This window comes from Bombina bombina, chromosome 10 (genome assembly GCF_027579735.1).
Source record: "Bombina bombina isolate aBomBom1 chromosome 10, aBomBom1.pri, whole genome shotgun sequence".
In the NCBI taxonomy this organism is placed as follows: domain Eukaryota; kingdom Metazoa; phylum Chordata; class Amphibia; order Anura; family Bombinatoridae; genus Bombina; species Bombina bombina.
The window spans coordinates 31763044-31790065 of NC_069508.1; the positions used below are offsets into that span (position 1 = coordinate 31763044).

A 27022-nucleotide genomic window follows, 5' to 3' on the forward strand; every position below is an offset into this window, starting at 1 on the left:
AAGAAAATACTGTTAATACTGAAGTATTGTATGAGCCTTAACTGCAGTAGAAGCGACTGGTAGCATGCTTATTAATAACACTACCTAACTTTTAAAGTGCATAAAACGTTTACTGGCATGTTATTCGTTTTTTTGTGAGGTACTTTGGTGATAAATCTTTTGGGGCAGGATTTTCCACATGGCTGTTGTTTATTTCTACATAGAAACGGTTAACTGAGGTTTCCCACTGTTGTAATATGAGTGGGAGGGGCCTATTTTAGCGCTTTTTTTTGCGCAGTAAAAATTCAGTTTCAGTCTTCCTGCTTCTTCCTCCTTGATCCAGGACGTCTCTAGAGAGCTCAGGGGTCTTCAAAATTCATTTTGAGGGAGGTAATCAGTCACAGCAGACCTGTGACAGTGTGTTTGACTGTGATAAAAACGTTAATTGTTAAATTGATTATCCGTTTTTGGGTATTAAGGGGTTAATCATCCAATTGCTAGTGGGTGCAATGCTTTGCTAACTTAATACATTTACTGTGAAAATTTGGTTGCTATAACTGATTTGGTTCATTATTTCAACTGTGAAGAATTGTTGTGCTTCTTAAAGGCGCAGTAGCATTTTTTATATTGCTTGTAAATTTATTTGAAAGGATTTTCCAAGCTTGCTAGTCTCATTGCGAGTCTGTTTAAACATGTCTGACACAGATGAATCTGTTTGTTCACTATGTTTGAAGGCCAATGTGGAGCCCCACAGAAATATGTGTACTAAATGTATTGATGTCACTTTGAATAAAAGTCAATTTATATCTGTAAAGAAATTATCACCAGACAACGAGGGGGAAGTTATGCCGACTAACTCTCCTCACGTGTCAGTACCTTCGCCTCCCGCTCAGGAGGCGCGTGATATTGTGGCGCCAAGTACATCAGAGAGGCCCATACAAATCACTTTGCAAGATATGGCTGCTGTTAAGACAGAGGTATTATCTAAATTGCCTGAATTAAGAGGCAAGCGCGATAGCTCTGGGTTAAGGACAGAGCGCGCTGATGATGTGAGAGCCATGTCTGATACTGCGTCACAATTTGCAGAACATGAGGACGGAGAGCTTCATTCTGTGGGTGACGGATCTGATCCAGGGAGACCGGATTCAGAGATTTCTAATTTTAAATTTAAGCTTGAGAACCTCCATGTATTGCTAGGGGAGGTATTAGCGGCTCTGAATGATTGTAACACTGTTGCAATTCCAGAGAAAATATGTAGGTTGGATAGATACTTTGCGGTACCGGTGTGTACTGACGTTTTTCCTATACCTAAAAGGCTTACAGAAATTATTAGCAAGGAGTGAGATAGACCCGGTGTGCCCTTTTCCCCTCCTCCGATATTTAGAAAAATGTTTCCAATAGACGCCACCACACGAGACTTATGGCAGACGGACCCTAAGGTGGAGGGAGCAGTTTCTACTTTAGCTAAACGTACCACTATTCCGGTGGAGGATAGTTGTGCTTTTTCGGATCCAATGGATAAAAAATTAGAAGGTTACCTTAAGAAAATGTTTGTTCAACAAGGTTTTATCTTACAGCCCCTTGCATGCATTGCGCCGGTCACTGCTGCTGCGGCATTCTGGTTTGAGTCTCTGGAAGAGGCCATTCGCACAGCTCCATTGGATGAGATTATGGCCAAGTTTAAAGCACTTAAGCTAGCTAATGCATTTGTTTCTGATGCCGTTGTACATTTAACCAAACTAACGGCTAAGAACTCCGGATTCGCCATCCAGGCGCGCAGAGCGCTATGACTTAAATCCTGGTCAGCTGACGTGACTTCTAAATCTAAATTGCTTAATATTCCTTTCAAAGGGCAGACCTTATTCGGGCCCGGCTTGAAAGAAATTATTGCTGACATTACTGGAGGTAAGGGTCATACTCTTCCTCAGGACAGGGCCAAATCAAAGGCCAAACAGTCTAATTTTCGTGCCTTTCGTAACTTCAAGGCAGGAGCAGCATCAACTTCCTACGCTCCAAAACAGGAAGGACCTGTTGCTCGTTACAGACAGGGCTGGAAAGCTAACCGGCCCTGGAACAAGGGCAAGCAGGCCAGAAAGCCTACTTCTGCCCCTAAGACAGCATGAAGAGAGGGCCCCCTATCCGGAAACGGATCTAGTGGGGGGCAGACTATCTCTCTTTACCCAGGCTTGGGCAAGAGATGTCCAGGATCCCTGGGCGTTGGAGATCATATCTCAGGGATATCTTCTGGACTTCAAAGCTTCTCCTCCACAAGGGAGATTTCATCTTTCAAGGTTATCGGCAAACCAAATAAAGAAAGAGGCATTTCTACGCTGTGTGCAAGACCTCTTAGTAATGGGGGTGATCCACCCAGTTCCGCGGACGGAACAAGGGCAAGGGTTTTACTCAAATCTGTTTGTGGTTCCCAAGAAAGAGGGAACCTTCAGACCAATCTTGGACCTAAAAATCTTAAACAAATTCCTAAGAGTTCCATCATTCAAAATGGAAACTATTCAAACCATCCTACCCGTGATCCAAGACGGTCAATACATGACCACAGTAGACTTAAAGGATGCCTACCTTCATATACCGATTCACAAAGATCATTATCGGTACCTAAGGTTTGCCTTTCTAGACAGGCATTACCAGTTTGTAGCTCTTCCCTTCGGGTTGGCTACGGCCCCCGAGAATCTTTACAAAGGTTCTGGGCTCACTTCTGGCGGTTTTAAGACCGCGAGGCATAGCGGTGGCTCCGTATCTAGACGACATCCTGATACAGGCGTCAAGCTTTCAAATGGCCAAGTCTCATACAGAGATAGTTCTGGCATTTCTGAGGTTGCATGGTTGGAAAGTGAACGTGTAAAAGAGTTCTCTATCACCACTCACAAGAGTCTCCTTTCTAGGGACTCTTATAGATTCTGTAGAGATGAAAATTTACCTGACGGAGTCCAGGTTATCAAAACTTCTAAATGCTTGCAGTGTCATTCATTCCATTCCACGCCCGTCAGTGGCTCAGTGCATGGAAGTAATCGGCTTAATGGTAGCGGCAATGGACATAGTGCCATTTGAGCGCCTGCATCTCAGACCGCTGCAATTATGCATGCTAAGTCAGTGGAATGGGGATTACTCAGATTTGTCCCCTCTGCTAAATCTGGACCAAGAGACCAGAGATTCTCTTCTCTGGTGGCTTTCTCGGGTCCATCTGTCCAAGGGTATGACCTTTCGCAGGCCAGATTGGACGATTGTAACAGATGCCATCCTTCTAGGTTGGGGCGCAGTCTGGAATTCCCTGAAGGCTCAGGGATTATGGACTCAGGAGGAGAAACTCCTCCCAATAAGTATTCTGGAGTTGAGAGCAATATTCAATGCTCTTCTAGCTTGGCCTCAGTTAGCAACACTGAGGTTCATCAGATTTCAGTCGGACAACATCACGACTGTGGCTTACATCAACCATCAAGGGGGAACCAGGAGTTCCCTAGCGATGTTGGAAGTCTCAAAGATAATTCACTGGGCAGAGTCTCACTCTTGCCACCCGTCAGCGATCTACATCCCAGGCGTGGAGAACTGGGAGGCGGATTTTCTAAGTCGCCAGACTTTTCATCCGGGGGAGTGGGAACTTCATCCGGAGGTCTTTGCTCAACTGATTAATCGTTGGGGCAAACCAGATCTGGATCTCATGGCGTCTCGCAAGAACGCCAAGCTTCCTTGTTACGGATCCAGGTCCAGGGACCCGGGAGCGGCACTGATAGATGCTCTGACAGCCCCTTGGGTCTTCAACATGGCTTATGTGTTTCCACCATTTCCGATGCTACCTCGACTGATTGCCAAGATCAAACAGGAGAGTGCATCGGTGATTCTGATAGCGCCTGCGTGGCCACGCAGGACCTGGTATGCAGACCTAGTGGACATGTCGTCCTGTCCACCATGGTCTCTACCTCTGAGGCAGGACCTTCTAATACAAGGTCCTTTCAAAAATCCAAATCTAATTTCTCTGAGGCTGACTGCATGGAGATTGAACGCTTGATTCTATCAAAGCGTGGCTTCTCGGAGTCAGTTATTGATACCTTAATACAGGCACGGAAGCCTGTTACCAGAAAAATTTACCATAAGATATGGCGTAAATATTTATATTGGTGCAAATCCAAGAGTTACTCATGGAGTAAGGTTAGGATTCCTAGGATATTGTCTTTTCTACAAGAGGGTTTAGAAAAGGGCTTATCTGCTAGTTCGTTAAAGGGACAGATTTCTGCTCTGTCTATTCTCTTACACAAACGTCTGGCAGAAGTTCCAGACGTCCAGGCTTTTTGTCAGGCTTTGGCTAGGATTAAGCCTGTGTTTAAGACTGTTGCTCCTCCGTGGAGCTTAAGCTTGGTTCTTAAAGTTCTTCAATTTGAACCCCTTCATTCCATTGATATTAAGCTTTTATCTTGGAAAGTTCTATTTTTGATGGCTATTTCTTCGGCTCGAAGAGTCTCTGAGTTATCGGCCTTACATTGTGATTCTCCTTATCTGATTTTCCATTCAGACAAGGTAGTTCTGCGTACTAAATCTGGGTTTTTACCTAAGGTAGTTTCTAACAGGAATATCAATCAGGAGATTGTTGTTCCATCATTATGTCCTAATCCTTCAAAGAAGGAACGACTTTTGCATAATCTGGACGTAGTCCGTGCCCTGAAGTTCTATTTACAGGCAACTAAAGATTTTCGTCAAACTTCTTCCCTGTTTGTCGTGTACTCTGGTCAGAGGAGAGGTCAAAAAGCTTCTGCAACCTCTCTCTCCTTTTGGCTTCGTAGCATAATACGTTTAGCCTATGAGACTGCTGGACAGCAGCCCCCTGAAAGAATTACAGCTCATTCCACTAGAGCTGTGGCTTCCACCTGGGCCTTTAAGAATGAGGCCTCTGAACAGATTTGCAAGGCTGCAACTTGGTCTTCGCTTCACACTTTTTCAAAATTTTACAAATTTAACACTTTTGCTTCTTCGGAGGCTGTTTTTGGGAGAAAGGTACTTCAGGCAGTGGTTCCTTCCGTTTAAGTTCCTGCCTTGTCCCTCCCATCATCCGTGTGCTTTGGTATTGGTATTGGTATCCCATAAGTAATGGATGACCCGTGGACTGACTACACTTAACAAGAGAAAACATAATTTATGCTTACCTGATAAATTTATTTCTCTTGTAGTGTATTCAGTTCACGGCCCGCCCTGTCTTTTAAGGCAGATTTAAATTTTAATTAAAACTCCAGTCACCACTGCACCCTATGGTTTCTCCTTTCTTGTCTTGTTTCGGTCGAATGACTGGATATGACATGTGAGGGGAGGAGCTATATAGCAGCTCTGCTTGGGTGATCCTCTTGCAACTTCCTGTTGGGAAGGGAATATATCCCATAAGTAATGGATGACCCGTGGACTGAATACACTACAAGAGAAATAAATTTATCAGGTAAGCATAAATTATGTTTTTTATGTTTACTGTCCCTTTAAGTTTGGAGCATAATGCTGTTGTTCCTGCCACATACTACAGTGATTGCTTAGAGCAGTACACAAACTTCCAGCTAGCCCTAATTCTCCATAATCAAATAAGGTACGATAAACATGCTCACCTGAGTTTTCACATTAGATTTTAGTTAGAATTTTGTAAATCATTAATAAAGTGACAGTTTAAAATGCTTTTAAAAACCCTTATTTTATATGTAGGTCTTCAGCCAATGTATACGTAGAGCCTTATACATAATCCATGCATTCTGTACTGTGCTTGTCCTTTTCTTATCTGGAAGTTTCCATCCATGAATTAGACGCTCGTTCTGTAAAGCAAAACTTATGCAAATTACTGCAGAATGTTCTGCACTCCAGTGTGAGATCATAGACAATATTTCCAAAAAGATACTTTCACTCCTTTTTCCTGTAATTTAAGTTTTAACAATTGTGGGTTTTTCAATAAAGGAAATTGGAAGTGCTCACTGCAGGTTTCACCAGCCTAACCCTGCTACATATTATGTTAGCATGTTGTATTGTCAGTGTATAAAATACACTGGTTTTCATACCTATCTTTAGGCCTCCCCAACTGGCCAGATTTTCAGGATTACCTTGGATGAGAGCAGGTAAATAACCATGTTTACTAATCAGCTGATTATTTCACCTGTGCTCCAGTTCAGATATCCTCACAATCTGGCCTGTTAGGGAGGTTTGAGGACAGGTTTGGAAACCACTGTTCTAGACCAGAAACTACAGTATTTTTGTGGCAGTGGTATAACCACAGTAAGTTAAACCAAAAGTTTAATGTTTTTGGGTGGCAATGTTGCCCTTTAATGGACGGTAAAAACCTTGTAATTACAAAACTCTTCTGTAATATTACAATAAATTGACTTGCCAGCCAAATGTGAACATTTTATTTAAATAACTTTGCATGTTTGCTGCAATGTTTTGCCATTGGTTTATTTGGAGGAGCAAATCCAGGGTTGTAATTGGAGCAGACGCGGCTTGTCACTGTCATTTTGTTTCATTGTTTTACAGGGAGTGCAGAATTATTAGGCAAGTTGTATTTTTGAGGATTAATGTTCTCAATGAACCCAAAAAACTCATTAATATCAAAGCTGAATATTTTTGGAAGTAGTTTTTAGTTTGTTTTTAGTTATAGCTATTTTAGGGGGATATCTGTGTGTGCAGGTGACTATTACTGTGCATAATTATTAGGCAACTTAACAAAAAACAAATATATACCCATTTCAATTATTTATTTTTACCAGTGAAACCAATATAACATCTCAACATTCACAAATATACATTTCTCCAACATAGGTGTGTCCGGTCCACGGCGTCATCCTTACTTGTGGGATATTCTCTTCCCCAACAGGAAATGGCAAAGAGCCCAGCAAAGCTGGTCACATGATCCCTCCTAGGCTCCGCCTACCCCAGTCATTCTCTTTGCCGTTGTACAGGCAACATCTCCACGGAGATGGCTTAGAGTTTTTTAGTGTTTAACTGTAGTTTTTATTATTCAATCAAGAGTTTGTTATTTTGAAATAGTGCTGGTATGTACTATTTACTCAGAAACAGAAAAGAGATGAAGATTTCTGTTTGTATGAGGAAAATGATTTTAGCAACCGTCACTAAAATCCATGGCTGTTCCACACAGGACTGTTGAGAGCAATTAACTTCAGTTGGGGGAACAGTGAGCAGTCTCTTGCTGCTTGAGGTATGACACATTCTAACAAGACGATGTAATGCTGGAAGCTGTCATTTTCCCTATGGGATCCGGTAAGCCATGTTTATTAAGATCGTAAATAAGGGCTTCACAAGGGCTTATTAAGACTGTAGACTTTTTCTGGGCTAAATCGATTCATTATTAACACATATTTAGCCTTGAGGAATCATTTAATCTGGGTATTTTGATATTATAATATCGGCAGGCACTGTTTTAGACACCTTATTCTTTAGGGGCTTTCCCAAATCATAGGCAGAGCCTCATTTTCGCGCCGGTGTTGCGCACTTGTTTTTGAGAGGCATGACATGCAGTCGCATGTGTGAGGAGCTCTGATACTTAGAAAAGACTTCTGAAGGCGTCATTTGGTATCGTATTCCCCTTTGGGCTTGGTTGGGTCTCAGCAAAGCAGATACCAGGGACTGTAAAGGGGTTAAAGTTAAAAACGGCTCCGGTTCCGTTATTTTAAGGGTTAAAGCTTCCAAATTTGGTGTGCAATACTTTTAAGGCTTTAAGACACTGTGGTGAAAATTTGGTGAATTTTGAACATTTCCTTCATGTTTTTTCGCAATTGCAGTAATAAAGTGTGTTCAGTTTAAAATTTAAAGTGACAGTAACGGTTTTATTTTAAAAGTTTTTTGTACTTTGTTATCAAGTTTATGCCTGTTTAACATGTCTGAACTACCAGATAGACTGTGTTCTGAATGTGGGGAAGCCAGAATTCCTATTCATTTAAATAAATGTGATTTATGTGACAATGACAATGATGCCCAAGATGATTCCTCAAGTGAGGGGAGTAAGCATGGTACTGCATCATTCCCTCCTTCGTCTACACGAGTCTTGCCCACTCAGGAGGCCCCTAGTACATCTAGCGCGCCAATACTCCTTACTATGCAACAATTAACGGCTGTAATGGATAATTCTGTCAAAAACATTTTAGCCAAAATGAACACTTATCAGCGTAAGCGCGACTGCTCTGTTTTAGATACTGAAGAGCATGACGACGCTGATAATAATGGTTCTGAAGGGCCCCTAACCCAGTCTGATGGGGCCAGGGAGGTTTTGTCTGAGGGAGAAATTACTGATTCAGGGAACATTTCTCAACAAGCTGAACCTGATGTGATTACGTTTAAATTTAAGTTGGAACATCTCCGCATTTTGCTTAAGGAGGTATTATCCACTCTGGATGATTGTGACAAGTTGGTCATCCCAGAGAAACTATGTAAAATGGACAAGTTCCTAGAGGTCCCGGGGCTCCCAGAAGCTTTTCCTATACCCAAGCGGGTGGCGGACATTGTTAATAAAGAATGGGAAAGGCCCGGTATTCCTTTCGTCCCTCCCCCCATATTTAAAAAATTGTTTCCTATGGTCGACCCCAGAAAGGACTTATGGCAGACAGTCCCCAAGGTCGAGGGAGCGGTTTCCACTTTAAACAAACGCACCACTATACCCATAGAGGATAGTTGTGCTTTCAAAGATCCTATGGATAAAAAATTAGAAGGTTTACTTAAAAAGAATCAATGCTCTCAAATTGGCTAATTCTTTCACCCTAGACGCCACTTTGCAATTGGCTAGGTTAGCGGCTAAGAATTCTGGGTTTGCTATTGTGGCGCGCAGAGCGCTTTGGTTGAAATCTTGGTCAGCTGATGCGTCTTCCAAGAACAAGCTACTTAACATTCCTTTCAAGGGGAAAACGCTGTTTGGCCCTGACTTGAAAGAGATTATCTCTGATATCACTGGGGGTAAGGGCCACGCCCTTCCTCAGGATCGGCCTTTCAAGGCAAAAAATAAACCTAATTTTCGTCCCTTTCGTAGAAACGGACCAGCCCAAAGTGCTACGTCCTCTAAGCAAGAGGGTAATACTTCTCAAGCCAAGCCAGCTTGGAGACCAATGCAAGGCTGGAACAAGGGAAAGCAGGCCAAGAAACCTGCCACTGCTACCAAGACAGCATGAAATGTTGGCCCCCGATCCGGGACCGGATCTGGTGGGGGGCAGACTCTCTCTCTTCGCTCAGGCTTGGGCAAGAGATGTTCTGGATCCTTGGGCGCTAGAAATAGTCTCCCAAGGTTATCTTCTGGAATTCAAGGGGCTTCCCCCAAGGGGGAGGTTCCACAGGTCTCAGTTGTCTTCAGACCACATAAAAAGACAGGCATTCTTACATTGTGTAGAAGACCTGTTAAAAATGGGAGTGATTCATCCTGTTCCATTAAGAGAACAAGGGATGGGGTTCTACTCCAATCTGTTCATAGTTCCCAAAAAAGAGGGAACGTTCAGACCAATCTTAGATCTCAAGATCTTAAACAAGTTTCTCTAGGTTCCATCGTTCAAGATGGAAACCATTCGAACTATTCTTCCTTCCATCCAGGAAGGTCAATTCATGACCACAGTGGATTTAAAGGATGCGTATCTACATATTCCTATCCACAAGGAACATCATCGGTTCCTAAGGTTCGCGTTCCTGGACAAGCATTACCAGTTCGTGGCGCTTCCTTTCGGATTAGCCACTGCTCCAAGGATTTTCACAAAGGTACTAGGGTCCCTTCTAGCTGTGCTAAGACCAAGGGGCATTGCTGTAGTACCTTACTTGGACGACATTCTGATTCAAGCGTCGTCCCTTCCTCAAGCAAAGGCTCACACGGACATTGTCCTGGCCTTTCTCAGATCTCACGGATGGAAAGTGAACGTGGAAAAGAGTTCTCTATCTCCGTCAACAAGGGTTCCCTTCTTGGGAACAATAATAGACTCCTTAGAAATGAGGATTTTTCTGACAGAGGCCAGAAAAACAAAACTTCTAGACTCTTGTCGGATACTTCATTCCGTTCCTCTTCCTTCCATAGCGCAGTGCATGGAAGTGATCGGTTTGATGGTAGCGGCAATGGACATAGTTCCTTTTGCGCGCATTCATCTAAGACCATTACAACTGTGCATGCTCAGTCAGTGGAATGGGGACTATACAGACTTGTCTCCGAAGATACAAGTAAATCAGAGGACCAGAGACTCACTCCGTTGGTGGCTGTCCCTGGACAACCTGTCACAAGGGATGACATTCCGCAGACCAGAGTGGGTCATTGTCACGACCGACGCCAGTCTGATGGGCTGGGGCGCGGTCTGGGGATCCCTGAAAGCTCAGGGTCTTTGGTCTCGGGAAGAATCTCTTCTACCGATAAATATTCTGGAACTGAGAGCGATATTCAATGCTCTCAAGGCTTGGCCTCAGCTAGCGAGGGCCAAGTTCATACGGTTTCAATCAGACAACATGACAACTGTTGCGTACATCAACCATCAGGGGGGAACAAGGAGTTCCCTAGCGATGGAAGAAGTGACCAAAATCATTCTATGGGCGGAGTCTCACTCCTGCCACCTGTCTGCTATCCACATCCCAGGAGTGGAAAATTGGGAAGCGGATTTTCTGAGTCGTCAGACATTGCATCCGGGGGAGTGGGAACTCCATCCGGAAATCTTTGCCCAAGTCACTCAGCTGTGGGGCATTCCAGACATGGATCTGATGGCCTCTCGTCAGAACTTCAAAGTTCCTTGCTACGGGTCCAGATCCAGGGATCCCAAGGCGGCTCTAGTGGATGCACTAGTAGCACCTTGGACCTTCAAACTAGCTTATGTGTTCCCGCCATTTCCTCTCATCCCCAGGCTGGTAGCCAGGATCAATCAGGAGAGGGCGTCGGTGATTTTGATAGCTCCTGCGTGGCCACGCAGGACTTGGTATGCAGATCTGGTGAATATGTCATCGGCTCCACCTTGGAAGCTACCTTTGAGACGAGACCTTCTTGTTCAGGGTCCGTTCGAACATCCGAATCTGGTCTCACTCCAGCTGACTGCTTGGAGATTGAACGCTTGATCTTATCGAAGCGAGGGTTCTCAGATTCTGTTATCGATACTCTTGTTCAGGCCAGAAAGCCTGTAACTAGAAAGATTTACCACAAAATTTGGAAAAAATATATCTGTTGGTGTGAATCTAAAGGATTCCCTTGGGACAAGGTTAAGATTCCTAAGATTCTATCCTTCCTTCAAGAAGGATTGGAAAAAGGATTATCTGCAAGTTCCCTGAAGGGACAGATTTCTGCCTTGTCTGTGTTACTTCACAAAAAGCTGGCAGCTGTGCCAGATGTTCAAGCCTTTGTTCAGGCTCTGGTTAGAATTAAGCCTGTTTACAAACCTTTGACTCCTCCTTGGAGTCTCAACTTAGTTCTTTCAGTTCTTCAGGGGGTTCCGTTTGAACCCTTACATTCCGTTGATATTAAGTTATTATCTTGGAAAGTTTTGTTTTTAGTTGCAATTTCTTCTGCTAGAAGAGTTTCAGAATTATCTGCTCTGCAGTGTTCTCCTCCTTATCTGGTGTTCCATGCAGATAAGGTGGTTTTACGTACTAAACCTGGTTTTCTTCCAAAGGTTGTTTCTAACAAAAACATTAACCAGGAGATTATCGTACCTTCTCTGTGTCCGAAACCAGTTTCAAAGAAGGAACGTTTGTTGCACAGTTTGGATGTTGTTCGCGCTCTAAAATTCTATTTAGATGCTACAAAGGATTTTAGACAAACATCTTCCTTGTTTGTTGTTTATTCCGGTAAAAGGAGAGGTCAAAAAGCAACTTCTACCTCTCTCTCTTTTTGGATTAAAAGCATCATCAGATTGGCTTACGAGACTGCCGGACGGCAGCCTCCCGAAAGAATCACAGCTCATTCCACTAGGGCTGTGGCTTCCACATGGGCCTTCAAGAACGAGGCTTCTGTTGATCAGATATGTAGGGCAGCGACTTGGTCTTCACTGCACACTTTTACCAAATTTTACAAGTTTGATACTTTTGCTTCTTCTGAGGCTATTTTTGGGAGAAAGGTTTTGCAAGCCGTGGTGCCTTCCATTTAGGTGACCTGATTTGCTCCCTCCCTTCATCCGTGTCCTAAAGCTTTGGTATTGGTTCCCACAAGTAAGGATGACGCCGTGGACCGGACACACCAATGTTGGAGAAAACAGAATTTATGTTTACCTGATAAATTACTTTCTCCAACGGTGTGTCCGGTCCACGGCCCGCCCTGGTTTTTTTAATCAGGTCTGATAATTTATTTTCTTTAACTACAGTCACCACGGTACCATATGGTCTCTCCTATGCAAATATTCCTCCTTAACGTCGGTCGAATGACTGGGGTAGGCGGAGCCTAGGAGGGATCATGTGACCAGCTTTGCTGGGCTCTTTGCCATTTCCTGTTGGGGAAGAGAATATCCCACAAGTAAGGATGACGCCGTGGACCGGACACACCGTTGGAGAAAGTAATTTATCAGGTAAACATAAATTCTGTTTTCTGACATTCAAAAACAAAAACAAATCAGTGACCAATATAGCCACCTTTCTTTGCAAGGACACTCAAAAGCCTGCCATCCATGGATTCTGTCAGTGTTTTGATCTGTTCACCGTCAACACTGCGTGCAGCAGCAACCACAGCCTCCCAGACACTGTTCAGAGAGGTGTACTGTTTTCCCTCCTTGTAAATCTTACATTTGATGATGGACCACAGGTTCTCAATGGGGTTCAGATCAGGTGAACAAGGAGGCCATGCCATTAGATTTTCTTCTTTTATACCCTTTCTTGCCAGCCACACTGTGGAGTACTTGGACGCGTGTGATGGAGCATTGTCCTGCATGAAAATCATGTTTTTCTTGAAGGATGCAGACTTCTTCCTGTACCACTGCTTGAAGAAGGTGTCTTCCAGAAACTGGCAGTAGGACTGGGAGTTGAGCTTGACTCCATCCTCAACCCGAAAAGGCCCCACAAGCTCATCTTTGATGATACCAGCCCAAACCAGTACTCCACCTCCACCTTGCTGGCGTCTGAGTCGGACTGGAGCTCTCTGCCCTTTACCAATCCAGCCACGGGCCCATCCATCTGGCCCATCAAGACTCACTCTCATTTCATCAGTCCATAAAACCTTAGAAAAATCAGTCTTGAGATATTTCTTGGCCCAGTCTTGATGTTTCAGCTTGTGTGTCTTGTTCAGTGGTGGTCGTCTTTCAGCCTTTCTTACCTTGGCCATGTCTCTGAGTATTGCACACCTTGTGCTTTTGGGCACTCCAGTGATGTTGCAGCTCTGAAATATGGCCAAACTGGTGGCAAGTGGCATCTTGGCAGCTGCACGCTTGACTTTTCTCAGTTCATGGGCAGTTATTTTGCGCCTTGGTTTTTCCACATGCTTCTTGCGACCCTGTTGACTATTTTGAATGAAACGCTTGATTGTTCGATGATCACGCTTCAGAAGCTTTGCAATTTTAAGAGTGCTGCATCCCTCTGCAAGATATCTCACTATTTTTGACTTTTCTGAGCCTGTCAAGTCCTTCTTTTGACCCATTTTGCCAAAGGAAAGGAAGTTGCTTAATATTATGCACACCTGATATAGGGTGTTGATGTCATTAGACCACACCCCTTCTCATTACAGAGATGCACATCACCTAATATGCTTAATTGGTAGTAGGCTTTCGAGCCTATACAGCTTGGAGTAAGACAACATGCATAAAGAGGATGATGTGGTCAAAATACTCATTTGCCTAATAATTCTGCACACAGTGTATAGATCCCTTTCAAAATCCTCTTATCGCCTCTTCTGAGGCCAATTAGCAACAGATGATACTTTAATTCTAAATTGCACAAACTGGCACATAAATTATGCTCTATGGGCTTAGTTTCAGAATTAGAGTAAAAGGGAACAAAATAATGAAAATATTTCATTCTAATGACACGGTGAGTCCACGGATCATCTAATTACTATTGGGAATATCACTCCTGCCCAGCAGGAGGCGGCAAAGAGCACCACAGCAAAGCTGTTAAATATCCCCTCCCTTCCCCCAACCCCAGTCATTCTCTTTGCCTAGGTTAGAACAAGGAAGTGGTAAAGTTTAGGTGTTGGAAAGAAGATTCTTCAAGCAAGATTTTATCATTTTTCAGCAGTGCAAGATTGTTCTGCTTTGTCCTAGGGTGTAGCCATAGTCCATATCAGTCTCTTCAGTAGAGCAGTGGTGGCTTTCAAGCAATGGGAACTTGTGGGGTATAATCCTCGCTTGTTTTTATCCACAGGTCCATATGAGGGAACTGGCCTCTCAAACCTAGTGAGCTGCTGTGCTGCCTGGCAGAAACCTAAAGGTAAGTGCTAACTTTTATTTTTTTTCTGGGACACATTGCAGAAAATAAAAGGATGGCACTTTAAAATACGATTGTGGGAGAAGAGACATTCGCCTATTGCTAGGGGGATCGTTTTATTAATGGCAGCAATAGCAGGCACTGGGGACGAGGAGACTCATGGCTCAGTAGGTGGTGGTTTTGTTATTACTTTACTCCCGACAGGTTTTAGCCGAACGGGAGGTTAACGTTGTAACGCCCACGATGGGCGGGGTTAGCTAAGGCGGCAATTTCTGTTGCGCGCCTTTTTCCTCCTACACTTCCTGTGTTCCGGAGCGGAGACATAGCTATGTCACAGATATAGCAGCGTTGCGGTTACTGAAATTAGAGGTTGAGTCCGTTTTATCTAGCAGAATAGTCACTCCGTTTGCAGTCAGGCAGGTAAGCACCTCAGCAAAGCTGAGGTGTAGAGGTGTTTGTTTGTTTTTGGGATACTTTATTATTTTTATTGCCGAAAAATAAAGCAGTTACTTTTTAAAATTTAAAGGAACAGTAACAGTTTTCTGGTGGGGTATTTTCTAAATAAAATATCCGTTTATCTATCCTGTTTATGGTGAATAAAGATGGACCAAGAGACCCTGCAAGATGTTACATATTCTTTATGTTTTGATGCTAATGTGGAACCACCAATTCCTTTCTGTTCCTCATGCATTGAGAGAACTTTGCATTACAGGGATAGACTTTTTCCTTAGCCAACATTGTCTAAGGCAGATGCTGTTCAGGAGTCTTCTGACAATGTTCAGGATATGCCGCAGCTTTCTCCTCAAGTGTCCCAAAATGTATCGCCCACACAGCCAGTGCCCTGCGCTTCCTCTTACTCCACCTGGAGTTACATTGCAAGACATCGCTTCCCTCATGTCCTCAGCGGTATCTGATGCGTTGTCTGCAGGGAAAGCGCAAAACGAAATGTAAACAATCAGTGAGTAAGGTTGCTGACACAGTCGTGGCTATTCCAAATGTCTCCTCCCAGAAATCTGAGGAGGAAGATACTTCTGTAGCATCTGAGGGTGAAATCTCAGACTCAGACAGTGTAATTCCTTCTGCTGATACTGAAGTTGTATCTTTCAGGTTTAAGCTCGAACACCTCCGTTTATTACTTAAGGAGGTTTTGGCTACCCTGGACGACTCTGACACTACTGTCATAGTTAATCCCTAAGAAATCTAGTAAACTGAACAAGTACTTTGATGTACCTTCCATGGTGGAGGGTTTCCCTGTACCAGATCGAGCTACAGAGATTATTGCTAAGGAATGGGAGAGACCGGGTATCCCTTTTTCTCCATCCCCTATATTTAAGACAATGTTTCCTATAGCAGACTCTATCAAGTTGTCTTGACAGACGGTCCCTAAGGTGGAAGGGGCAATTTCCACTTTAGCTAAGAGGACCACTATTCCCATAGAGGATAGTTGTTCCTTTAAAGATCCGATGGATAATAAGTTGGAGGTGTTGCTTCCCTACAGGTTATTAAGCTGGGAGCAAAGATTTCCGGGTTTGCCCTACTGGCCCGCAGAGCCTTATGATTAAAATCCTGGTCTGCGGATGTGTAATCTAAGTCTAAGCTTTTTGGCGATTCCTTACAAGGGTAAGTCCTTGTTTGGGCTGGGTTTAGCGGAAATTATTTCTGACACTACGGGAGGAAAGGGTCATTTCCTCCCTCAGGATAAGAGGAATAAGCAGAAAGGACGGCAGAGTAATTTTCGTTCCTTTCGAAACTTCAAGGGTAAATCCTCCTCTCCCTCTACCAAGCAGGAACAGTCCTTCCTGGCGGTCCAACCAGTCTTGGAACAAGGGAAAGCAATCTAAGAAGCCCGCAATTGACTCAAAGTCAGCATGAAGGGACTGCCTCCGATCCGGGACCAAATCTTGTGGGGGGCAGACTTTCTTTCTTCGCTCAGGCTTGGATTCGGAATGTTCAGGATCCCTGGGCGGTGGACATCGTGTCCCAGGGATGCAAAATAGAATTTAAGACCTTTCCTCCCAGGGGCAGGTTTCTGCTATCAAGATTATTTGTAGACCAGATAAAGAGAGGCGTTCTTACACTGTGTTCGGGACATTTCCGACCTGGGAGTAATAGTTCCTGTTCCAATGCAGAAACAGGGTCTGGGGTTTTACTCCAATCTGTTCGTGGTTCCCAAAAAAGAGGGAACCATCAGACCAATTTTAGATCTCAAAAGTCTAAACAAATTCCTCAGAGTACCGTCCTTCAAGATGGAAACTATTCGTTCCATTCTTCCCTTGGTTCAAGAGGGTCAATTTATGACAACGGTAGATTTAGAGGACGCGTACTTGCATGTTCCCATCCACAGGGATCATCACAAGTTTCTGAGGTTCGCATTTCTAGACAAACACTTCCAGTTTGTGGCTCTTCCTTTCGGCCTTGCCACAGCTCCCAGAATTTTTTCAAAGCTTCTGGGATCCCTGTTGGCGGTGCTCCGGTTGCAGGGCATTGCAGTGGCGCCTTATCTGGACGACATTCTGGTTCAGGCTCCATCCTTTCAACAAGCAAACTCCCACACGGAGATGTTATCCTTCCTGCGATCTCACGGATGGAAGGTGAATTTGGAAGAGAGTCCCTTAGTTCCAACTACAAGGTTGTGTTCTTGGGAACCATAATAGATTCTCTATCAATGAAAATATTTCTGACAGAAGTCAGGAAATCAAATATTTTCGATTCTTGTCTGACGCTCCAGTGCACTTCTCGGCCATCAGTGGCTCAATGTATGGAAGTGATCAGTCTGATGGTAGCTGCCATGGCCATCATTCAGTTTGCCCGTTTCCACCTCAGACCACTGCAGTTATATATGCTCAGGCAGTGGAACTGAGATTATGGGGATCTGTCTCCACGATTAGATCTGGATCAGGAGACAAGGGATTCTCCTCTTTGGTGGTTGTCTCGGGATCATCTCTCCCAGGGAACCTGCTTCCACATACCCACCTGGGTGATTGTGACAACGGATGCCAGCCTACTGGGATGAGGAACAGTCTGGGTCTCTCTAAAGGCTCAGGGGACATGGACTAGGAAGGAGTCTGTTCTACCCATAAACATTCTGGAGCTGAGAGCAATCTTCAATGCTCCTCAGGCCTGGCCTCGGTTAGCCTCGGCCCGGTTTATCAGGTTCCAGTCGGACAACATAACTTCGGTGGCTTACATCAACCATCAGGGAGGAACTCTGAGTTCTTTGGCCATGACGGAGGTAGCCAAGATAATTCAGTGGAAGGAGAACCACAACTACTGTCTGTCTGCGATCCACATTCCCGGAGTGGACAACTGGGAAGCGGATTTCCTGAGCAGACAGACTTTTTTCACCTGGGGGAGTGGGAACTCCATCTGGAAGTGTTTTCCAGCTTGATTCTCAAATGGGGACAGCCGGATCTGGATCTCATGGCATCTCTGTAGAATGCCAAGCTCCCGAGGTATGGGTCCTGGTCAAGGGACACCCAGGTGGTACTGATAGATGCTTTGGCGGTCCCTTGGAATTTCAGTCTTGCATACCTATTTCCTCCGTTCACTCTCCTTCCTCGGGCCATTGCTCGAATCAAACAGGAGAGGGCGTCGGTGATCCTCATTGCACTGGCATGGCCTCGCAGGATTTGGTATGCAGATCTAGTGGAGATGTCATCACTCCCCCCTTGGAGAATTCCGCTAAGGAAGGACATTCTACTTCAAGGGCCTTTCCTTCAACCAAATCTAGTTTCTCTGAAGCTGACTGCTTGGAGATGGAATGCTTAATTTTAGCTAAGCGTGGTTTTTCACTCGGTCATTGAGACCATGATTCAGGCTTATAAGCCTGTTACCAGGAAGATGTACTATAATATATGGAGTAAATATCTGTATTGATGTGAATCCAGAGGCTACTCTTGGAGTTCGGATTCCTAGAATTTTGTCTTTTCTCCAAGAGGGTTTGGAGAAGGGTTTATCGGCAAGTTCCTTAAAGGGTCAAATGTCTGCCTTGTTTATTTTATTATTACACAAACGTCTGGCGGATGTACCAGACGTGCAATCATTCTGTCAAGCCTTGGTCAGGGTCAGGCCTGTGTTTTAACCGGTTACTCCCCCCTTGTTCTTAAAGAGACATGAAACCCACATTTTTTCTTTCATGATTTAGAAAGAATGCATTTTTAAACATCTTTCTCATTTACTTCTATTATCTAATTTGTTTTATTCTCTTGATATTCTTTGCTGAAAAGCATATCTAGATATGCTCAGTAGCTGCTGATTGGTTGCTGCACATAGAAGCCTCATGTGATTGGCTCACCCATGTGCATTGCTTTTTCTTCAAATAAGGATATCTAAAAAATGAAGCAAAATAAATAATAGAAGTAAATTGTAATGTTTAAATTTGTATGTTCTATCTGAATCATAAAAGAAAGATTTTGGGTTTAGTGGCCCTTTAAGGTTCTTCAACAGGCTCAGTTTGAGCCTATGCATTCCTTAGATATTAAACTGTTATCTTGGAAGGTTTTGTTTCTTGTTGCTATTTCATCTGCTCGTAGAGTTTCAGAACTCTTGGTATTGCAGTATGAGTCTCCTTACCTTATTTTTCATTCTGATAAGGTAGTTTTGCGTACCAAGTTAGGGTTTCTCCCTAAAGTGGTTTTTTATATGAACATTAATCAGGAGATTGTTGTTCCTTTGTGTCCTAATCCTTCTTTTTAGAAGGAACGTCTGCTGCACAACCTAGACGTGATGCGTGCATTGAAATTCTATTTACAAGTGACTAAGGATTTTCGTTAGTCTTCTGTTCTGTTTGTAGTTTTCTCTGGGAAATGTAAGGGGCAGCAAGCTACGGCTACTTCTTTCTTTCTGACTCAAGAGTATCATTTGCTTGGCCTATGAAACTGCTGGACAGCAGCCTCCTGAGAGTTACGGCTCATTCTTCGAGGGCCGTTTCCTCTTCCTGGGCATTCAAAAATGAAGCTTCTGTGGAACAGATTTGCAAGGCTGTAACTTGGTCCTCTCCACACTTTTTCTAAATTCTATAAATTTGATACTTTTGCCTCGGCTGATGCTCCTTTTGGGAGAGAGGTTTTTCAAGCAGTGGTGCCTTCCGTTTAGGTTCCCTGTCTTGTCCCTCCCTTATCATCTGTGTCCTCTAGCTTGGGTATTGATTCCCCATAGTAATTAGATGATCCTTGGACTCACGGTGTCATTAGAAAGAAAACGAAATTTATGCTTACCCGATAAATTTATTTATTTCTTGACACGGTGAGTTCACGGCCCGCCCTGTTTTCTTAAGACAGGTTTTTTTTTTATATGCTATAAACTTCAGACACCTGCACCTTGTTGCTTCCTTTCTCTCCTTTTACTTCGGTCGAATGACTGGGGTTAGAGGGAAGGGAGGGGATATTTAACAGCTTTGTTGTGGTGCTCTTTGCCGCCTCCTGCAGGGCAGGAGTGATATTCCCAATAGTAATTAGATGATCCGTGGACTCACCTTATCAAGAAAGAAAGACATTTTTCAGGTAAGCATAAATATTGTTTTTGTAATGTTTTGTACTTTTGAGATTGTAACAGAAAATGTTTATGCACATTGTTTAATGCCCTTTAAAGGGACAGTAACACCTTGAGATGCAATATAACCTGTTTAGTTATGCATAGTACTCTGCAGTGTACCTTCATTATTTAAGTTGCCCCATTTTCATGTAATTGAGCTCTGAAAAAAAGAGCTGGAAATGCACCTTACTGACCTCTGAAGGCTATCTCTATATATCTGTCCCTATCTAGCAGACAATAACTGCTTAGCAATGCAGCTTATAGTAACATGATTGTGGCTAACCTTTGTTGTTTGCAGACTCAAGTCGGGATTGGCTCCACCAAAAAAAGCAAGTGGTAGCTGGAGTTTGGCTGCTGAAAACAATTGCAGCAAAAAAGATGTTAATTTGTTTTATGCCCTTAAGGATCAGCGATGTACCCTGTATATCGCTGGTCTTTCTATGAGGTTGGTGTTGGCGGGACCCTCGATATTATAAACAAAGAAACCCTTAACGACCGGCGACATACATGGTGCTTTAGTCGTTATAGGGATAAAATATTTTGGACTAGGCTGATATAGCAAGACAACTGTTGTGTAATTTATAGTGCGTTTACTGGATTGCCTCCCTAACCGTACGTTAGTGTTTATATAGCTGTCCAGTTGGGATAAGATCCAACACAGGAAGTATAGCAGCACTTCAATAGTATACGTTGTGTTTGTATGCCGTTTTCATACTGAAGTGCTGCTATACTTACTGTGTTGGGTCTTACATTTGGTGGGTTTTTTGCAGGGACCCCCTAATAGCTTGCACTCTATCACTGGTGCTGGATCGCTTTTTTTTTTTTTATTCAGTTGGGTTAAAGGGCCACTAAACGCAGTAGAATTGTATAATCAATAAATGCATAATACAAAGACAATGCAAAAAGCACTCAGAATTTCAAATATGTAGTAATAAGTAGATATCTAATACAAAGTTTGTTTGTTTTTTCCCTCTCACTGCATCACGCGACAGCCATCAACCAATCACAAAATGCATATTTCTTTTCCTGTGAATCTTGCACATGCTCAGTAAGCTGGTGCCACAGTAAGTGTGCATATAAAGATTGTGCACATTTAGATAATGCAAGTCAATTGTAAGGTTGTTTTAAATGTTTGTCCTCTCTTAAAGGGACACTATACCCAAACATTTTCTTTCATGATTAAGGTAGAGAATACAATTTTAAACAACATTCCAATTTACTTCTATTACCTAATTTGCTTAATTATTTAGATGTACTTTAATGAAGAAATAGCAATGCACATGGTGAACCAATCTCAGGAGGCATCTATGTGCAGCTACCAATCAGCAGCTACTAAGCATATCTAGATATGCTTTTCAGCAAAGAATATCAAGAGAATGAAGCAAAATAGATAATAGAAGTAAATTACAAAGTTGTTTATAATTGTATGCTCTTTCTAAATCGTGAAATAAAAAATGTGGGTTTCATGTCCCTTTAATCATGAGTTTAATTTTGACATGAGTGTCCCTTTAAGTACATGGTTGTGATCTGACACTTGTAAATAATCAATACTGGTACTAATATGGTTTGTTTTAACTTGCACACTCCAGTGTCTAGTGACGTTTTTGCATATTTCATCCAGTATATGCGCTACCGATTCCCATCAGTATAGTGATCTGCCCTTTTATTGACCTCTAGTTCACCTTTCAGCACAAAACCTTTTTTTGTTTTGTTTAATACAATCTCTGTAGCCTACTTGTTCTATTTTTATCGCTTCTGGCATTTTCTTCCTTTTGATATTTGGTAGCTTTAGGTTTGATGTGTTCATTGCGCCATTCACATAGACTGACACGTCATTGATTTGTTTGCTCTTTTCTGTTTGTTTCTCTGTTCTTATCCGTTGTTTAATTTAGTGTTAACTGTTTTCTCACCTACAGGATCTGTTAAAATTAAGCCACATCATATTCTAATAAAACCTTTTTTATCATCCTGTTCATTTTATTTCAAATACACAGATTGTCCGAAGACGCCAGATACTCCTAAAAGTGATTCGCACTCTTCTACCAACAGTGGCAGATTAGCGGCATTACAGAAACAACTGGACATAGAGCTGAAGGTGAAACAAGGAGCAGAGAACATGATTCAGACATATTCTAATGGGCCCTCAAAAGTAAGTAGTAACTGATCAAGTGAGGCATTAAAGTGATGGTAAAGTTTAGCAGATTAAGCACAAAAAGTTTGTTGAATTAGTTGCTAAGTTTTTAACCTTTGAGAATTATTTCCAACAATAGATCGTAATCTTTTAAATTTGTCCTCTTACTGTTCCTCACTCCTCCCATCTGACACTTCCTGCTTCCATATCTCAAACCACTATAGAGCCGTCGCAGCTATAGGCTCGCGCGGTGTGGAATACAAGGAAAAATTTATAGCGCATGCGCAGTTGAATCAGTGGGCGGGTGACGTGTAGTGACGGTCGCCTAATGGCCTAAATTTCAATTGGAGTATAGAAAAACGTGACCGCAAGGTAAAAAAGAATAAAAAATTATGGGTTGATTAAGTTTTTAAAATTGATAAGTTTATAACTTTATTTAGACACTGAAATATAAAAAATGATGAATGAAAAATATTAATTTCTCCAACATTGGTGTGTCCGGTCCACGGCGTCATCCATAACTTGTGGGAATATTCTCTTCCCCAACAGGAAATGGCAAAGAGCACAGCAAAAGCTGTCCATATAGTCCGTCCCAGGCTCCGCCCCCCCCAGTCATTCTCTTTGCCGCTCTGAACAAGTAGCATCTCCACGGAGATGGTGAAGAGTATGTGGTGTTGTAGTTTTTTATTCTTCTATCAAGAGTTTGTTATTTTAAAATAGTGCTGGTATGTACTATTTACTCTGAAACAGAAAGAGATGAAGAGTTCTGTTTATAAGAGGAGGAGGATTTTAGCAGCAGTAACTAAAATCGATTGCTGTTCCCACACAGGACTGTTGAGCTGAGAGAACTTCAGTTGGGGGGAACAGTTTGCAGACTTTTCTGCTTAAGGTATGACTACCCATTTTTCTAACAAGACTGTAATGCTGGAAGGCTGTCATTTTTCCCCTCATGGGGACCGGTAAGCCATTTTCTTAGTCTCAAACAGAATAAAGGGCTTATTATGGGCTATAAACTGGTAGACACTTTTATGGGCTAAATCGATTTCTTTATTTAGGTATTATATACAGTTTGAAGTTGAATTTCACACTTTTATAACTTTGGGGAACGTTTTTTACGCCAGGCACTTGTTTAGACACCTTCCCAGTCAGGAAGGGCCTTTCCCAGTAGTAGGCAGAGCCTCATTTTCGCGCCATTACTGCGCAGTTACTTTTGAGAACAGTACATGCAGCTGCATGTGTGTGGGTCTGGAATTCACTGAAAAGGTTCCTAGAAGGCTTCATTTGGTATCGTATACCCCCTTGGGATTGGTGAAGTCGCAGCAAAGGCTGGGGCTGGGACTGTAAGGGGGTTAAAGTTGTAAACGGATCCGGTTTCCACATTTTAAGGGTTAACAGCCTGAAATTTGGGATGCAATGCTTTAAGACACTGTGGTGAAAATTTGGTAAAGATTGGATAATTCCTTCATAGTTTTTCACATATTCAGTAATAAAGTGTGCACTGTTTAACATTTAAAGAGACAGTAACGGTTTTGTTTTAAAACGGTTTTTGTGCTTTATTAACCAGTTTAAGCCTGTTTAACATGTCTGTACCTTCAGATAGATCATGTTCTGTATGTATGGAGGCCAATGTGATTCCCCCTTCTAATATGTGTGATAATTGTGCCATAGCGTCCAAACAAAGTAAGGACAGTAATGTCACAGATAATAAAGTTGCCCAAGATGATTCCTCAGATGAAGGAAGTAGACATAGTTCTACATCATCTCCTTCTGTGTCTACACCAGTTTTGCCCACGCAGGAGACCCCTAGTACTTCTAGAGCGCCAATGCTTGTTACTATGCAACAATTGACGGCAGTAATGGATAACTCCATAGCAAATATTTTATCCAAAATGCCAGCATTTCAGAGAAAGCGCGATTGCTCTGTTTTAAACACTGTAGAGCAGGAGTGCGCTGATGATAATTTTTCTGTCATACCCTCACACCAATCTGAAGTGGCAATGAGGGAGGTTTTGTCAGATGGGGAAATTTCTGATACAGGAAGAATTTCCCAGCAGGCAGAACCTGATGTTGTGACATTTAAATTTAAATTAGAGCATCTCCGCGTATTGCTTAAAGAAGTGCTATCTACTTTGGATGATTGTGACAATCTGGTCATCCCAGAAAAATTGTGCAAGATGGACAAGTTCCTAGAGGTCCCGGTGCACCCTGACGCTTTTCCAATACCCAAGCGGGTGGCGGACATAGTGAATAAGGAGTGGGAGAAGCCAGGCATACCTTTTGTCCCTCCTATATTTAAGAAATTATTCCCTATGGTCGACCCCAGAAAGGACTTATGGCAAACAGTCCTTAAGGTCGAGGGGGCGGTTTCTACACTAGCCAAACGCACGACCATTCCTATTGAGGACAATTGTGCTTTCAAAGATCCTATGGATAAAACATTGGAGGGTTTGCTTAAAAAGATTTTTGTTCAGCAAGGTTACCTCCTTCAACCTATTTAGTGTATTATTCCGGTCACTACAGCAGCGTGGTTCTGGTTCAAAGAACTAGAAAAGTCGCTCAGTAGGGAAACTCCGTATGAGGAAGTTATGGACAGAATTCACGCACTTAAGTTAGCTAATTCCTTTATTTTAGATGCCGCTTTGCAGTTAGCAAGATTTGTGGCGAAAAATTCAGGGTTTGCAATTGTGGCGCGCAGAGCGCTCTGGCTAAAGTCTTGGTCGGCGGCTGTATCTTCCAAGACAAAATTACTTAATATCCCTTTCAAAGGTAAGACCCTTTTTGGGCCAGAATTGAAAGAAATTATTTCAGACATCACTGGGGGTAAGGGCCATGCCCTCCCACAAGATAGGCCTTTCAAGGCTAAGAATAAGTCTAATTTTCGTTCCTTTCGCAATTTCAGGAACGGACCGGCTTCCAACTCAGCAGCCTCTAGACAAGAGGGTAACGCATCCCAGACTAAACCAGCTTGGAAACCGATGCAAGGCTGGAACAAGGGTAAACAGGCCAAGAAGCCTGCTGCTGCTACCAAGACAGCATGAAGGGGTAGCCCCCGATCCGGGACCGGATCTAGTAGGGGGCAGACTCTCTCTTTGCTCAGGCTTGGGCGAGAGATGTTCAGGATCCCTGGACACTAGAAATAGTCTCTCAGGGTTATCTTCTAGAATTCAAGGAACTACCCCCAAGGGGAAGGTTCCACATGTCTCACTTATCTTCAAACCAAATAAAGAGACAGGCATTCTTACATTGTGTAGAAGACCTGTTAAAGATGGGAGTGATACACCCAGTTCCAAATGTGGAACAAGGTCAGGGGTTTTACTCAAATCTGTTTGTAGTTCCCAAAAAAGAGGGAACTTTCAGACCAATTCTGGATTTAAAGATTCTAAACAAATTTCTCAGAGTTCCATCGTTCAAAATGGTAACTATTCGAACTATTTTACCTACAATCCAGGAGGGTCAATTTATGACTACCGTGGATTTAAAGGATGCGTATCTATATATTCCTATCCACAAAGATCATTTTCAGTTCCTAAGGTTCGCCTTTCTGGACAAGCATTACCAGTTTGTGGCTCTTCCATTCGGGCTAGCCACTGCTCCAAGGATTTTCACAAAGGTGCTCGGGTCCCTTCTAGCGGTTCTAAGACCAAGGGGTATTGCAGTGGCACCTTACCTGGACGACATCCTAATCCAAGCGTCGTCCCTTTCCAAAGCAAAGGCTCATACAGACATTGTTCTAGCCTTTCTCAGATCTCACGGGTGGAAGGTGAACGTAGAAAGGAGTTCCCTGTCTCCGTCGACAAGAGTTCCCTTCTTGGGAACAATAATAGATTCTTTAGAAATGAAGATTTTCCTGACAGATGTCAAAGTCAAAGCTTCTAAACGCTTGTCAAGTTCTTCATTCTATTCTGCAGCCTTCCATAGCTCAGTGCATGGAAGTAGTAGGGTTGATGGTTGCAGCAATGGACATAGTTCCTTTTGCTCGAATTCATCTAAGACCATTACAACTGTGCATGCTCAAGCAGTGGAATGGGACTATACAGACTTGTCTCCAAGGATTCAAGTAGACCAGATGACCAGAGACTCACTCCATTGGTGGCTGACCCAGGATCACCTGTCCCAGGGAATGAGCTTCCGCAGACCAGAGTGGGTCATCGTGACGACCGACGCCAGTCTATTAGGCTGGGGCGCGGTCTGGGATTCCCTGAAAGCTCAGGGTCTATGGTCTCAGGAAGAGTCTCTTCTCCCGATAAACATTCTGGAACTGAGAGCGATATTCAATGCTCTCCGGGCTTGGCCTCAACTAGCGAAGGCCAGATTCATAAGATTCCAGTCAGACAACATGACGACTGTTGCTTACATCAACCATCAGGGGGGGAACAAGGAGTTCCCTGGCGATGAGAGCGGTGTCCAAAATCATCAAATGGGCGGAGGATCACTCCTGCCATCTATCTGCGATCCACATCCCAGGTGTAGACAACTGGGAGGCGGATTATCTGAGTCGTCAGACTTTCCATCCGGGGGAGTGGGAACTTCACCCGGAGGTCTTTGCCCAGTTAACTCAACTATGGGGCATTCCAGACATGGATCTGTTGGCGTCTCGTCAGAACTTCAAGGTTCCTTGCTACGGGTCCAGATCCAGGGATCCCAAGGCGACTCTAGTGGATGCATTAGTGGCGCCTTGGTCCTTCAACCTAGCTTATGCGTTTCCACCGTTCCCTCTCCTTCCCAGGCTGGTAGCCAGGATCAAACAGGAGAAGGCCTCTGTGATTCTGATAGCTCCTGCGTGGCCACGCAGGACTTGGTATGCAGACCTGGTGAATATGTCATCGGCTCCACCATGGAAGCTACCTTTGAGACAGGATCTTCTAGTGCAAGGTCCATTCGAACATCCAAATCTAATTTCTCTCCAGCTGACTGTTTGTAAATTGAACGCTTGATTTTATCCAAGCGCGGGTTTTCGGATTCAGTGATAGATACTTTGGTCCAAGCCAGAAAACCCGTGACTAGAAAGATTTACCATAAAATATGGAAAAGATATATCTGTTGGTGTGA

General features: G+C 43.3%; 1 protein-coding gene across 4 annotated transcripts in view; it reads left to right on the forward strand.

Annotated features, from left to right (window-relative positions):
• Positions 1-27022, forward strand: part of PKN2 (protein kinase N2) — a 295753-nt gene that overhangs the window by 150808 nt on the left and 117923 nt on the right. For all 4 annotated transcript variants that reach the window (XM_053693918.1, XM_053693919.1, XM_053693921.1 and 1 more), the window contains exon 3: positions 21837-21991. In XM_053693918.1, the coding sequence (XP_053549893.1) occupies positions 21837-21991 (155 nt within the window). The remainder of the gene's footprint in view (positions 1-21836; positions 21992-27022) is intronic.